Below are 15,989 nucleotides of genomic sequence, written 5' to 3'. Positions count from 1 at the left end.
GTTCCCATCCCCGTTGTGTGACGGTGACTCTGCGATGGAAGGTCCTTAGTAAGTAGCTCAGTGCTTCTGTTCCTGGTTGTCCAAGCAGAGATGTGTTTTCAGGTACTACATTTGGTTTTCTTTGTCTTAGAACAAAGCAATGAGAGTCTCATTCAACAGCAAACGTCTACAATTTAATGGAGAAAGCCCTCTAAATAAAGGTGTGCTATTCAAGCTTTATTTGTCGTCCATGAATCAGCCAGTAAGGAACATTTTAATGCAAAAAAACACATCATTTCCAGACTTGTTGGCCAATGAAATGCCAACGTGCAGTGAATGAGGTCATGGGTGCTCTCTTACCAGAGAGCCTGTACGACCAAATCATCAGTTTGTGGGGAAAAATAACGAAAAAACTGCTTGAGTTTGAATTTGAATTGAAAAGCGGCATTAACCCCAAGAGAGGAGCAGGGTGAGGGGGAGAAGATAGTCAGGGATGGAAGGACAGAAAGGCTCCTCACAGGAAGAAAAACACACATTTCTGTTTTAATGTTACTGTCAATGGAAACTCCTGAATCAGCTGAACACACACACACACACACACACACACACACACACACACACACACACACACACACACACACACACACACACACACACACACACACACACGTACGTCTCAGATTCAATTACAGCATTGTGAGATGAAGGAGAAATTCTTCAGCCTTCAGCACTTCCAATTAAACTAACGCTCCGAGTCTGTGTGTGTGTGTGTGTGTGTGTGTGTGTGTTTGCGCAAGCATGAGTGTCACTGTATGTGTGTGTGACAAGTCGTGTGTTTTGGGGTGTGTGATTGCGCGTGCCCGTGTGTATGTTTAACAGGCGAGGTGTGTGTATATGGGTCCTGGCTTTGATGGCGTCGCGCTGCGCTGCAAGGGCCACTGAAGCGTGACGAGTGAGAGTTTGTGTGTGTGTGTGTGTGTGTGTGTGTGTGTGTGTGTGTGTGTGTGTGTGTGTGTGTGTGGGGGGGGGTGTGTGTGCGTCAGCCTCTCTGATGTCACCTTGTATCATTTCAGGCTAATTTCACCTATTCTCAGAGAGGGAGAGAGAGAACAAAAAAGTAGACGACACAGAGGAAGTAAATGATAAGGTACAACTTTATTAGTGTCCTTGAGGTGGTCAGGGCCACTCAGACACACACACACACACACACACATACACACACACACACAGTTTAATAGCAACAAACACAAGCAGCAGAGAGTACATAGTGTAAAACACCACAGTACAGACAATACAGGGCATAATAAAAAGATAGTGTATAATAATACAACACAGATTGAGTAAAGTGATGCTATTCCATCGTCCCTGCATGAATTCATCACCTCCATTTCTTCTGCTTTCCCTTTTTTTATGCCAACTTCATGCGTTTCAGCCCAAAACTAAAACTCTAAGCGAGTCACTGGTATGAAATGCCCAACAAAGCCTCGTATTATTAGAAATCCGGGTCAGCAAATGCAATTATTAACCGGACTCAGACAAATTTTTAATGATTTGGAGGGAAACATTATGACTGGTTGCTGGAATTGGATTTTAATGACGTGAATGTAATTATTGACCTTGAATATTATTTCCGTTTGCAAAAGGGAGCTTCTCTTCTGTACCCTTCATGTGGTAAAATTGTGATGCCACCAAACTAAATAGATTTTTGATCCTCATTGAATGTATTATTAACGCAGGAAAAGATAGACGGGAATAAAAACAAAAGATGACTGAAACAAAAGAAAAACATGTTCCACATGTTTACAGCAGTAGTAGTAGTAGTAGTAGTAGTAGTAGTAGTAGTAGTAGTAGTATAAAGTTAAAGTTAGAGTCAGACTTAGAGTCTGTTTTCCCTTTCCTTCACTCCCTCTGTTTTTGTTTGCACTCTTTGCTTTTGTTCGGGCCTCTTTCACTCATCCTGTCTTATCTGATCTCTGGTGATAATATCTCTGCCTGCAGACTGCAACAGAGCTCTCGTGATAAATTCTAGACACAGTCAGAAATGGGGATAGATAGCAATAGTAAGTACAGTAAGTACATTAGATGTCTGAGCAGGTGAACAGAGCTTGTGATCAGGGCGTGATGATGTCACACTCATGTAATTAGCTATACAGTGTAAAACAGGAATTTAAATGTAAACATATTCAGTTCACCACTTCAGAACATTACAAAGGTGTAAACAGCTATTTGCTGTGTAACAATGTAATGGATGTCTACCTGAGCCGAGAATGAAGTTGCTATCCCTCTGTGTGTGTGGTTATCGGAGCTTCTCCTTGCTTTGTTGACATAGTTGGGCCAGCCACGCATGCTCTTAGCGCATGTTTGTGCATGTTAAGGGTGCACCACTAGTTAGCTCGCAGCGCTGAAATGCTCCAAGTCTCATGTATTGCACCTTCAGCATGAGTTCCTCTAACTTTGTCGCCTGAAGAAAATATATACAATGAAAAGAAGTGTGTCTTTAATACATTAAAAACAGTCATGGTTGTTTCTTTCATGAAAACGGTGTTAATCATGATGTCCGATGGAATACAGTCCCTACCCCATAAACCTTTTTCAAGTTCAGTTGAATCGACTCATGCTGTTTACTCACATTTGTAAAAACGTTTGTTGTCATGAATGTTATGCTGACATGGACTCGATCCCATGACCTTGCATATCTTTTTATACCTCGTATCTGGATATCTTACATGCAACTGTATGACTTTATATCTGGTTTAGCTGTTTTCCTTACATTGACTCATCATCTGATCTCTAAATATACACAGGTTTGTGAAAATTCAAAATAACAACTAACTCCTTGGAGGAAATCACCTGAATTCTCACATTTATGCTACTGAATCTAATGATACTGTAGTCTAATATTCAGTATGTTCAAACAGTGCTATGGAGTAGAAAGCCAGTCACCGACCTCATTCTTACACTTCATAATCATCTTTTAAGCAGAGCTCACGCTGACCTTGTGGTAGATCTGTTGTACTGTTCACAAGACTTGCTGTCTTGTAATCAGGAGTCTTCATCTGGAATCCCTGACGAGTTCTCCAAGAAGGTTTCTGTCAAAAACACACACACAAGAAGCACGTTTTCAAGTAACATCCTGTTTCCACACGTCTTAACCATTTCCATGTAGATCAGTCACCGTGTTAATGGTGGTGTTTATCCATGCAAGCATCCGACGCCCTAGGTGTGACAACAAGTGCAAACACACAGGCGAGGCGACCCCTCCGCCAGTTTTCACCTGAAGCAATCTTGCGCTCTCATTGGCTCACAGATGTACGAGAGCCAAGTGCCATCGTGGATTTGTCTCTGATCTGGGGGCTTTTGTCTGTGAGCTACGAAAAACTGTCGGCGAGCGGAATATCAGGGTTAAAGTTGCGTGGTGTGAACTAGGCATTAGTCAGAAATTGAGTGCAGTTTCTTTGTCATAATGGATTTTCCGGAATTGTCTTGAGAATGAGGGAAGGGGGGGGAAAGCACCTCGGACCTTCATTTGATTTAAATGTGTCCCAGGAACTATTATCTGAGCAGACGATTTAATACTGCCTATTCTGCAGATAGGTTAGTTCACATTGGAGAAAAGGAAAACTAATGAAATTAGCTATTACGCATTCCACGTTGCCAACTCATAATTTTGATCTAAGCTGATAAGAGAGGAATGACCGTGGCGACTCCCCGGGGGTCCGTCTGCATGTTTCCAAACGCTTTGAGTCAATGCACTTTTCTTTGACTCGTCTCCTGGAGGTGGAGGTCAATGCAAATCACCACAAAGATGAGTCTGAGTGACGGTGGCAGATGTTGCGTCTGATGCCATTCGACAATCTTATAGTGAAGACTGTGTGTGTGTGTGTGTGTGTGTGGCGCTCCTCTCTCTGCCCTTGAGCCTTTATCAAGTCCTTCTAATTATTTTATAATGCAAATGAGTCGCCATTATTTCATTAGCGAGGCAGCCAATCACAGGAGCTGATTAGGAAGTGATTAGCATGCAGTCGGTTCCTCTCTCTCCCAGTGTCCTTGTGAATGGAAGGGAGGGGGACAATAATATCCCATCTGGACACATACTCATGCATAGAGTTGGAAAACCGTTTATTAAAGGGATTTGTTATACAATGCAATACAGTTAACACATGCAGACTTAGTACAAATACACACTGTATTTCTGGGACAAAGTGGTTTAATAGATATGTTTAGATTATTCTGTGTAATGTGAAAGAGTTTGGTCTTAATGACAAACCCACAGATGACTACTCCAACCTACCAAACGTTTTAGTCTCTCAGCTTATTGTTTTAGTGTCACAGCCTTTAATGTCACTACTTTGCTTCACTCTGGCCGAGGTCCGAGTGTTGATTTCAGCCAAAAAGCTCTAAAAACCCATAGTATGCCACTGACTCAGCACCGAACAGCTGTGAACATAAAGCTGGTTTCCACTGCATGCTACAGCTCTGCTCAACTCGACTCACATTCGGTACCAGGGCCTTTTTTCCCCACGCTGTGTTTCCACTGCGGATAGCATCCCCTCGGTGTAGGTAGGATTATTAGCTGATCACGATTATTAGCTGATACAGCTGAGCGACGGTGCATGAAACTGCTGCTGTCTGCATACATCATCTTCAACAAAACAATCACTGAAACATTTCAACGGTAAACAGACAGACTAGGCTATGTAACGTGTCCAGTGAACAGACATTTTTTCTAATGACGGTAGCTTGTGCAGGTTGTCCCATGTCATACTGACCAATCAATGGTCTGCAGTGTTTTAAGTCCACCTTCTATCGGCTCAGCACCCTTGTCGACCGAGAATGTAGTGGTTTTATTGGTACCACTACCATCCCAAATGTTGGTGAAAAAATAACAGTTCCAATGTGTAAGTAACTGAACTGACATGAACTGGACTGCTTGGTGGAAATGCGGCTATAATGGATTATCTAACAGCTACAGAGCCAGACTCTTCCCAGGGCTAAAAGAAGATTCCAAATAAATACCAGTTTTGCCTCCAGTTGTTTAAACAGGCAACTGTTGTCATATTAACTAAGAAACTGAATTGTATCAGTGGTGAAATTAATGGTGGTTTCTGCTGCCTATAATAAAAAATATATATATTACAGTTTGTACCAGTAACAGAGTGTACCAATTTCTAAATAGTCACTGATTGTTCAAATTTGATTATTTATTTATTATTAAAACTGTTTGAGAAATTCTTAATCCATCAATAGATAGATGGATATATTTTAACTTCGTACAACATTTGGAAAATACATGGTTTGCATTCTTTTTCCAGCAGAGTTAAATTATAGTTCAAGGTCTACTCTTTTTTTTTATCATTGGCAAGAATGATTAGCTGTCAGTCAGATGCATATATCAGTGTGTGTGTGTGTGTGTGTGTTGGTTTAAGTTGGCAGGACAGTGAGAAAAGGGAGAAGTGTTAACTGAGAACGTGGGCGAGCTAGCATGAGGTTTGTGTGTGTGTGTGTGTGTGTGTGTGTGTGTGTGTGTGTGTGTGTGTGTGTGTGTGTGTGTGTGTGTAAGTGTGTGTGTGTAAGTGTGTGTGTGTAAGTGTGTGTGTGTAAGTGTGTGTGTGTGTGTGTGTGTGTGTGTGTGTGTGTGTGTGTGTGTGTGTGTGTGTGTGTGTGTGTGTGTGTGTGTGTGTGTGTGTGTGGAGGCAGTTTCACACGTATTTGGTTTCTGCAGACATACACATAGCTGAAGGCAGCAAGAACGTCTATCGGAGGTGTGCAGACGACAAAAAGAGGAATGTTTTAGGATTGAGAAATGTTCTTTTAAACCAGGCAGTATAGCAGAAATTTAGAACACGGACATGTTTTCTTAACTGCTAAACCAAGGCAAAATGCCTCGTCTGTATCAGAGCTGAGTGCAACTCAGTGCCCACAGCACGCATTTTAAACACAGTGGGTTTAAATCCAATTTCACCGTACACTGTATACAGCTCTCAGCAGCAGTGAAACTGAATGGAGCTTCTGCATGTATTCTGCAGTTTGGCGCAGTTAAACAGGCCAAACTAATGCTGTAGCATATAAACCAAGGATAAGTGTCTCGACAATACCAACACGATGGCCTCACAGTTTGGCACTTAAAGAAAACACACCAAACTTCTGAGGCTTTAAACGAAACGAACACGCAACGCATCACAGTCGTTAAGCAATAAATAAATAATGAGTCATCTCTTACCTTTTTATTATAAATAACTCACGTGTGACATTATCATGCATTTCCCTTAACTATGGTTATTTTACACCTTCCCTTTCGTGGGTTTATATTTTGATTTGTCTGACAATTTTGCTTTAAACGCTCGCCGCCAATTCAGGAACCAGCTTCACAGTAAAGTGCAGTGTTGAGCTGACAATACATTGTGCCATCGTTCATGTTGGCAATCAAATCTCATATTGGATAGTGATGTATGACAAGACAAATGGCCGCCTTGTCTCATAGATTGCAAGCTAATCACAGATGATATTAATTAAACAAGCATAGCTGGTATTTTAAATATCCCCCCCATGCTAATTAAACCCTAACATCATATTTAGTGAGCCTGTGAATGATCCGGCCTGTTGGGGGTCGTTTGGGAGCAAAGATACGCAGTTTAATTTAAGCAAAGCTAAAGATATTATTTTCCACCATACCTGCATAACATGCACAAGGTGGCTTTTTCTGCATGCAGGCGCAAAACATGCCTACCACATGCAAACGCACACTTTTTATTTATCTTTTGCTACCAACACACGCAGAGAGAGCTGCATCTGACTGCAAGATGTAAACTGACACGCACACTGTGGGAGACAGGAAGTCATGGAGCTTTGCAAACACACACACACAGCAGCAGCATGTTGGACATCAGTTAAATTAGATGAGCTGAGTTTATGGTAGAATAGTTTGGAGTGGAGTTGTCATGCTTTACTTCTTGCCCTCTACATGTCCCAGTATTTCTCCGCATTATGACCGGAGGTAACTTGTGACAAAGACTTAATTGAATTCAATGGGAGTTGCACGGAGCAAGGCTGGTTTAAAGTGTGATGCCTAGAGGACTGTGATCCACTGCATCTCTGAGGCTGTGAGTCACAGCCGACCTGCAGCCGCCAGCCGAAAAACTGTTGCTTAGTTTGATGTCGACTTGTTTCTCCTCCGGCGGGCGGCTGTCACCTCTTGGTATCCCTCCGCAGCGGGTGCTCAGATCAGAGGGGTATCTGAGGGCCTGTCGCTCTGCTCTCCATCACAGCCGCCGCAGCTCGCTCTAGGACACAGGTAGCGAAGCTGCAGCGCAAACTCAACGCAAGGAGATTTATGTTGCTGGCAGCGCTGGTTGCTGATAGTGCTTCATGGTGGTCTGCACTCGTATGCCGATGGTCCTTTAGTGGTTGTGGATAAAGTATAAACATGCCGTCTGTGTATCGTGGCGTATCCAACATGCCTGCAAAACAAAAGAAAAGTAAATATTTAACCCGTCTTTTCCTTTGCAAATGTTATGTGGCCACAAGTTATTTAGTTAAATGTGCTTTCAACTATGCAATCGTATATGTTTGTTTTTAACAAACATAAGATTTTTGATTTTTTAACTTAAAGATACCACCAAGAAACAAAAAGTGGATTATGATTTTACACGTTTTTTTAAATGTGCCATAAAAGTACATATGGAGGATTTGATCTTCTCCTGGCCAAAGTCAAGAAGGGCATGGAGGACACACATACATATGTGACCACTAACTTCCAGTGACTTGAGTCAGATGCCATTGTGGGGTTTTTCTCAGCCGTATCTCTCCGAGCCATTTTATTAACACAAGACACGCGTCACTCGTGGGTCAATGAATCAGATGGCTCGCGGTAGCCGGCATGTTATTTCTATCAGGAACACTGCCAGCACAAGCCGTATATCATTGCAAGTCGATTGTTTCAGCTAGCCGCCAGGGACCGGTGGCGTCTCTCTGTATTAGAGCGACTTCCCTGTTCAGGGCGGGCCGCGGGCGACCAGCTCACACATGGTCGTCCCCAGGCCGTGGTGATGGGCTCAGATGATCCGCTGAAGGCCCTGTTGAGTCAGAGGTGATCCTGACTGGCCTTGAGTGATGACTGTTAGAGCTCAGACTCCTGGTGGTTTGTTAATGAGCGGAGACAGCGACACGCACAGAAATAAAGCAACGCACAGGAACGAATGGAAAAAGTTTTCCAGAAGACAAATCATTTAGCAGATGATTTAGTTCATCCAGTCCACCGATCCAACTGAATCTTGTTGTGTTTCTCTTTGCAGGGAGCTGCACGTTCGATGACGGCTTCACCCAGTGTGATTACCAGCAAGATCCCTATGATGACTTTGACTGGACGCATATCAACACCCAGGAAGTGCCATACGTATCGCCAGACCTGCCACAAGGTGAGACTTGACTCCCTCTCTCCTGTCATCCACTTGTTCAACAGCCTGAAAGTAACTAAAAGTACTGTCCCTATGTACATTTTACATTTTTTATTATTTAATTCACATATCAGTCACGGGTTTATACATTCTGAAAATACATGTATACTTTTACTTTAGTGGGACTGTGAATGCAGGATTTTTACTTAAGTATTTTTTGTATTTCATCCTCCCTCCACTTTCCCTAGACATCTTCTCCTACCCTCTTCTCTTTAATCAGTTGGGTCTTTTTTTCTCCGTGGTGATGATGAAGGGGAAATTAAATCTTTCTGCCTCAGGGCTGAGGGTCTAATTAACAGAATATGAGGTCATTAATCAACGGCAGGGAACAGGGAAGGTTGCCTACTTTACAATCTTAAAAGCAAAATGCTGTAACAATAACCGGCTATGCAACACTGAGATAGAAACCGCCATTACAACAATAACACCCCAGAGTAAGAATGTTGACTGGCGTGTGAACAATGCCGTTGACCACATCGAAGAAACCATGTTAAGATGTAACAACTGCAAACATACTTGAGTTCTGTTCATATCTTTTATCCCGGCCTTCTCTCCTCTCTGTTCCCTTCCTTTCCTCTAGTCTCCTCTTGTCTCCTCTTCTTTCCTTTTCTTTCATCTCCTTCCCTCTTGTCTGCACTTGTCTCATCTTGTCTTCTCTTGTCTCCTCTCCTTTCCTGTCCTCTAGTCTTCTTTTTATCCCCCTCCTCGCCTTTGGTATATTCCCCTTTCCTTTCCTTTCCTTTCCTTTCCTTTCCTTTCCTTTCCTTTCCTTTCCTTTCCTTTCCTTGCCTTGCCTTTCCTTTCCTTTCCTTTCCTTCCCTGTCCTTTCCTGTCCACTTATCTCATCTCCTTTCCTGTCCTCTGGTCTCCTTTTGTCTCCTTTCCTCCCCTATCTCCTCTCTTCTCCTCTGCTCCTCTGTTGTGGGAGATTATGACTCTGTTACCATGACAATGCAATGCCGTTATTTATCTCTCATGCTTATCTTCATGACAACCCAGCCTCGCTGACATTTGGAGAAAGGTTCGGTTCAACACCAGCTCTTTTGCCATTTTCACACAAACCTCCCAAAATGGTGGCGTGCGTACTCCCCTGCTGTCTGGTGCATTTGGGCCACACGATTGTGGTGCCTTGCCCAGTGGTTTAGTGCCAAAGTGTAACATTTAGCGACATTAATACCAAGTGGTGTCACTACGTAGAGAGGGGTGAGTTGGCAGTTTGAAGAGGTTAAATACCTCGCACAAGAGCGCAAAAATAATGCCTGGAATTTGCATAGCATTAACTCCAGTAGAGGCTAGTGGGATGTGCAGGGGCACGAGCATGGGAGGCCAGGTTAATGGTTTGGAGATGTTGGATGTGTGAGGGGCGGGGGTTCAGAGCGTCGCCTAAAGGTACGGGAGCAGGAACTGACATTTGATGTGTTAATAATGCCAGCAGGGTTTGGTACAACGGTGCTGTGGGTGGGAAATGAGGTTGCCGGAGGGGATTACAGATGCAGCACTTGGCTAGGTTTTTGTGTTTGGAAGAAGTAGCAGGGAACGGGTGAGGGGTTGAGTTGGTAGCTTAAATACCTTCCCCAGGGACACATGGGTAATGCCTGTTATTAGAATTGTTGTAGCAGTCCTCGCCACCAGTAATTTAGCAGTACCCTGGTCCGGCTGCAGGCTCCCAGAAGACATAGTGTGATTTAGAGCATAGGCTGTAAACCTTTTTGGCTTTTGACCCTTTAAGACAAAGAGATGCCCCACTCCCTTTATTAAGGGCCGTTAAGAGCCTTTGGCACCTCAAAGACCTTTGGGAGGGAGTTTATTTTGCTGATCAGTAATGCCGGATGTTCTCAAAGGTATTGGCAGAAGAAAAGGAGTCATTTTAGGACTTTTCGTTTTAGAATCATTGGTTAGTTCAGCCAACAATTAGAGTTTTGTTCCTTATAAACCCACATTTGTTTGTCCCAGTTGTTAATCACTGTTTGTGCTTAAGGCGGTATTGAGCACGGAGGGATGGTTTGGCAGTTTTTGTAATAGAGCTAAAACTATTCTGTGTAATCTCTTTGGGGGTTGATGTTGGCACAAGCCACCGCGGCGGGGTCTCGATGCTACGTTGGCAACGTGTCTTGTGCCAGTTGAACATTCATGGGCTGGGGCTCTGTGGCTCAGTGGACTAAAGCAGCTACTCTTGACTCATAATGTTGTCAGCCAGTACCACTCTAAACCTATTTGGCATGCCATTCTCTCCGTGTCTCTCTCTATCCACTTGTTTTTCCACAGTGTGCTGTGGAATAAGGGAGGAGAAAAAAAGGCATTTAACTGCAGTAGAGAGCTCATCTCTGGTCCACTGGATGTTTTAATAATGATTGAATAATGATGCATACAGCAACCGTTAAATCAAACCTGTCTGACATTCACAAAAGTAGTATTTGTTGCTTTCATTTGCATTGGATTTTAAAATTGTATTTAGTCTGAAATAAAATTGTGAATTTATTTGTTGATTGTTAAGGTAAGTCAGTTTTTTTTGTAAAGGACCTGAACTGAAAGGATTATTTGATTGATCAAGTAGATTCAAAAATACACTTGACAATCAATTTGTCAAGAAAAAATGCCCAAAATTACAACTTCTCAAAATGGCAGATTTACTGCCTTTCCTTTATCTCATATGGTAGTGAATTGAATGGGTTTTGGCCTGTTGGTTGGATAAAACAAGACATTTGAAGACATCACTTTGGACATTGAAAAGACCAAGCACAGCATCTATTAATCAAGAGCATAATCTGAAGATGATACTGAAAACCTACAGTAAAAAAAGATTGTGAAAGGACTGGAAAGCTTGAGTAGTTATGGAAAACGATTCCATCGTCTGGAAGCGACGATGGAAAACGCTTGATCGCCCATTGATTTGTAACTGGGGACATGTGACGAAGGGAAGGAGAACATGGAATATGAGTTGAAGGGAACAAGCTGTTGTTGATGCAGTTCTTTCGAAACCAATTAAATCATCGTAAAATGAGTCCCATATTTGACATTGAAATGTGCGGAGGGTTGTTTTTCTTTATTGTGGATGAGCTGCTCCCCCGTTAGCTCGTATCCCAACAGCAGGCCATTGCTGTTTTGCTGAAGAATACTTTCCTCCATCTACGAGGCTGCTGCTGCTGCTGTTGTTGTTATGTGACATATCTAGGTCTTAAGGCTGTCACCGGGGTATTTTTAGCCTATTCGTTATATTGTGTTGTCATTCTATTAGCGGCCATTTTAGACTTTTAAGACATCTGCCATTTTAGAAAACTGGCAGACTTCAGGTGTTAGATGTTCTCGGCATCACAATGTTTGCTTTTTCTTTTAGAAATGTCATTTTCTCTCAGACTTTTATTGCTCATGTTTTTTTTTCCGGCATGATTTTCTTCTCAGATTCTGTGTTGTTGTTGTTCTGTCTGTCTAGGCTGAAGGATTTGAATGATTTCTAATATTTTTGTTCAATATTATTTCAGTGCAGGGTTGAACATGTTGGACATTCCATTTTTACCAAATATTCAGCTATTCTAACTATGCCTCATCCATTTGTTATGATTTTGTTATGATTAGCTGAAGTTCTGAAGGTTATATTTTTGCCATGTTGTGACATATCTGGGTCTCTGACTGTCTCTGTATTTTTAGCTGGCGCGCCACCTTGGCAGCCATCTTAAAGGTACTTTCCTCATGTCACTATCATTGTCGTGGCGCCAGAAATGAAGGAATAGGAGTGACATCCATCGTGTGTTCATTTTGGATGAGCGTTGGAGAGAGAGGGAACGGTGCTGGCCTACTATTGTTTCTGGTCTGATTGGCCGGCGTCAAGTTTGGACGATCTCATTTTGTGCCTTGTTGGTGACGTTCAGAACCAGGAAGTAGGATTATTATAATTCTGCTATGGCAGCAAAAGAAGTGTGCGTGTGCGTGTGTGTGTGTGTGTGTGTGTGCGTGTGCGTGTGCGGATGGTGGGGAAAGGAGAGATCAAGAGAAAGAGATGAAGAGCCAATCCAATATCCAGGATACAGTGTTTGGTTTTGAAAAGCTTGTGTGTGTGTGTGTGTGTGTGTGTGTGTGTGTGTGTGTGTGCGCATGGCCTTGCTCATGTTTGTGTGCACCAGTTGAAAGCCTATTATGTTCTGCTGTATTCTGCAGAGAAAAGTGTTTTCTCCCAGTCGATTAGCTAAACAATAAGTGATAATCATGATTGTTCTCCGGCTCATTGTATAGAAAGCATATTGTGTGTGGTTCAATATGCAAATAGGTTTCACGAGTTAGGATGGACCGCTGTGTGTGTGTGTGTCTAAATGTAGCACAGATATTGTGTTGTTTTCTATTCTATTCCATTCTATTCTATTCGGTTAAGTTCTACTCTCTTCTGTTTTGCTCTGTTCTATCCTGATCGCATGTAGTGTATTAAATTCTATTTAGGGATGCAGCTAACAATTATCTCATTAATAGCGCAATCACTGGATTAATCCCTTAGCCTATGTTTGTGTTTTTTTTTTTTTCATTTTTACATTTTACATTAAAGACATCATTACAGAAAACCAAAAAGCAAAACCATTACACAACATTAAAAAAATATATAAAAAAACCCCCCCAAAAAACAGGAGCAATAAAACATAAATGCAGCTAATAACTCACCCTCCTCCCCGCAGCCAATTAATTCTCACTCAAAGTAATTTATATACATACAGGTACAGCTAAGTCCCATCCACTGGTACTGCCCACCTCCTTTCAGGGTTTGACTCCATAATATAAGTCAGAAAATATTTCCTTCTTTGGCCAGTTTTACTTGGAATATCTTTTACCTTGGCAATCATATTTTCATAGGCAGCCGTCTCTGTCACGAGTTTGGGCCACTCTGTGAGCTCAGGGATGTGTGGGCTCTTCCAATTTCTCAGAATAAGCCTTGCTGCTTTCCAAGCATATAAAACAGAGAAAATCAGCAAATCCTCACATTTTGAGATGCTGAAACTAGCCTGTTTAGGTTTTTTTGCTTGAGAAATGGCTTCTTTCAAAGATTGACTAACCCCAAAAAAATCAATGTATTGTTTCTGTGCTAGTTCTGTTCAACTCTTTTCTGTTCTGTCCGACACATGGAATTAAACACTATCATGGCTACTTGTGATGAGCTCATGTGAGATTGTGAGATTAGATGTCAGGCAGGGAAGGCTCTCATTTCATCATATTTCACTGGAACAACATCTGGTTGAGGTCTGAGCTGATTACTGGAACATCTGGACGGGCTGACCGACCGTCCTGTCAGCACACCCAGATTATGAATTATTTCGAGCTCCATTTCATTTCATGCAGTCAGCCATTATAGGTACAAGGTAACAGAGTTGTGATAGCAGACGTACTATTTATATTACGTATTTCTAGTCTGTCTCGCCAGCAGTGACCCGAAACTTCCTCGAGAATTACATCATGTTAGAATAACAAAAATGGTGGTTTTACATTTGAAATCAGAAGGAACATACAGCCAAAAAACTAGAATGCCAGAATAATACAGCCCACGGGATAACTATGAAACATGCAGTCAATCATGTTACACTTCAGACCCGGTGCAGGTAAATGATATGTTGCAGGCTGTGGAAAAATATTACTCATGTGTTTGGTGGACGATGTTGTTGACGTGTACCTTTGCTTTAATGCTAACATGTATTATTACATGAAGGCTGCACAAAACAAACAATCTCGTAGGAGCGCACTATTAAGAATACAAAAGAAAGAAAGACGTCTCTCTTTCCCCCTCCTCTTCTCTGCTGTTTCTCTTCAGTTTCCAACTTCCTGTTTATTTGTTGGCGGCTTGATGAGAAACAGCCTCAGTATCACAAAGGAGAAACAAATGGCACAGTCATAGTTACGGGGGTTTGTTTTATGTGTCTGGCGGGGCTGATTCTCGTCCTGTAAGCTCAGAAGGAGTGAGAGGGGAGAGAAACAGAAGTGAGTAAAAGCATGCAGACATGAAGAGAAAGAATAAAAGGCTCTTTGGGTTTTTTTTGTTCTCATGACAAGAAACTCACTGCTTCAAAGTGTCAAAGAGGGAAGAGCATGGGGAATGGGGGACGTTTACATTGGTTTCCAATTCTTTGTGCCTTTGATAAGATTAAAATCATAAGATGCGGTTTAGTGTGACTCAAACACACAGACATGGACATATAGTAATACTAACAGAGAGATACAGGAAGGGGGAGGGCTGATTCAGATTTGAGATTGTATTAATCACGAGTACACCACAGCATTGTAGAGTGAATAAAAAAAAGTATTCAAACCAGAATGTGCAGTGTACTATAGATGGCAGGGTGTTACCTTGCATTTACTGATCTTACAGGGGGCCTGACATACCACCAAAGAGGAGGAGTTAAAGATAAATACATACTAAGGAGTGTATCCTTTGTTGTTTTTTTACTGCTGCTGTACATGTCTTCAACACGGATTATTTTCAAGCTACACAGTAGAAGAGAGTGAGTTTGCGCTTGTAGCAACATGTAACACAGACAGAGGGCATGCAGCCTATCTCTTTGGCAAGTCCAGTCATACACGCTAACTATCTCCTCAGAGGGCACTGCTGCTGCTCTGTTCAAACGGTGGATTTCAGCAGGTATGCCGCGTACACGCCCAAACAGCTGCAATCACAAACAAACTGATCCATTAAAGGCTTGATTGACAAAACCCTGTGCTCCACTGCAAATCCGTGTTTTTTAACGCTGTCTGTGTCTCTGTCTCCAGGTTCTTACATGTATGTGGACGTCTCACAGTGGGACGTTGGGGAGAAGGCCAGGTTCCAGCTGCCGGTCATGAAGGAGAACGACACCCATTGTATCGACTTCAACTATCTCCTCACCAGCCCCGACGGCTCCAGCCCCGGCACCCTCAACATCCTAGTGAAGGTAACGAGAACAGGCTCAATTTATTCATGTAGCATCAAATCATAAAAGGAGTCATCTTGAGACTCTTTTTCAAATAGAAACTCTACCGTACTCTATAATTTACAGACCCAACATTGCCCTTTGAAGAAGCACTGGGACGACAGTGGCAACAACAATAATAGCATACCGGCGATGATAATAATAATAGGAATAGAACTAATAATAATAATAGTAGCAGTGGATATAATAGAATAATAATACAGATACCATAAATCATGATATAAGTATGACTTGTATTAAGAATGAGCCAGAGCAGATATACCCTCCATCCCTTTAGAGTCTTAAGAGACTGACTGAGGCAGCCTGATAATAATGAATTGCAACCTACCTGAGAAGTAACATTTGCATACAGGGGCAGAATATAAAAGAGCTACAGTCGTTTATTGGACTGAGACTGAGTGTATTGGCTCAATTTATATTGTATTTCCTGCACAGTAAACAACCTGCTTCTAACTTTTTGATTTGGAGACATCATTAATACCGTTAACAAACAAGATCATCTGAATGCCTTTACTGGCCTCTATGCAGCAATTTACACGGCGTGAGGCGAGGTTTGATTTCATGAGACACGAGCTGGATCGCAGTTATTTCTTTCTGAGAAAACATAAGGTTCTTTTTACTC

General features: G+C 42.2%; 1 protein-coding gene across 2 annotated transcripts in view; it reads left to right on the top strand.

The window, feature by feature from the left end:
- Positions 1-15,989, top strand: part of ptprk (protein tyrosine phosphatase receptor type K) — a 98,596-nt gene that overhangs the window by 31,629 nt on the left and 50,978 nt on the right. For both annotated transcript variants that reach the window (XM_084030720.1, XM_084030721.1), the window contains 2 exons: positions 8,271-8,393; positions 15,168-15,328. In XM_084030720.1, the coding sequence (XP_083886846.1) occupies positions 8,271-8,393; positions 15,168-15,328 (284 nt within the window). The remainder of the gene's footprint in view (positions 1-8,270; positions 8,394-15,167; positions 15,329-15,989) is intronic.

Source organism: Eutrigla gurnardus (assembly GCF_963514095.1).
Source record: "Eutrigla gurnardus genome assembly, chromosome: 16".
Lineage (NCBI taxonomy): Eukaryota > Metazoa > Chordata > Actinopteri > Perciformes > Triglidae > Eutrigla > Eutrigla gurnardus.
The sequence above is the reverse complement of the archived record's forward strand: the minus strand, read 5'-3'. Positions and strand labels throughout refer to the sequence as shown.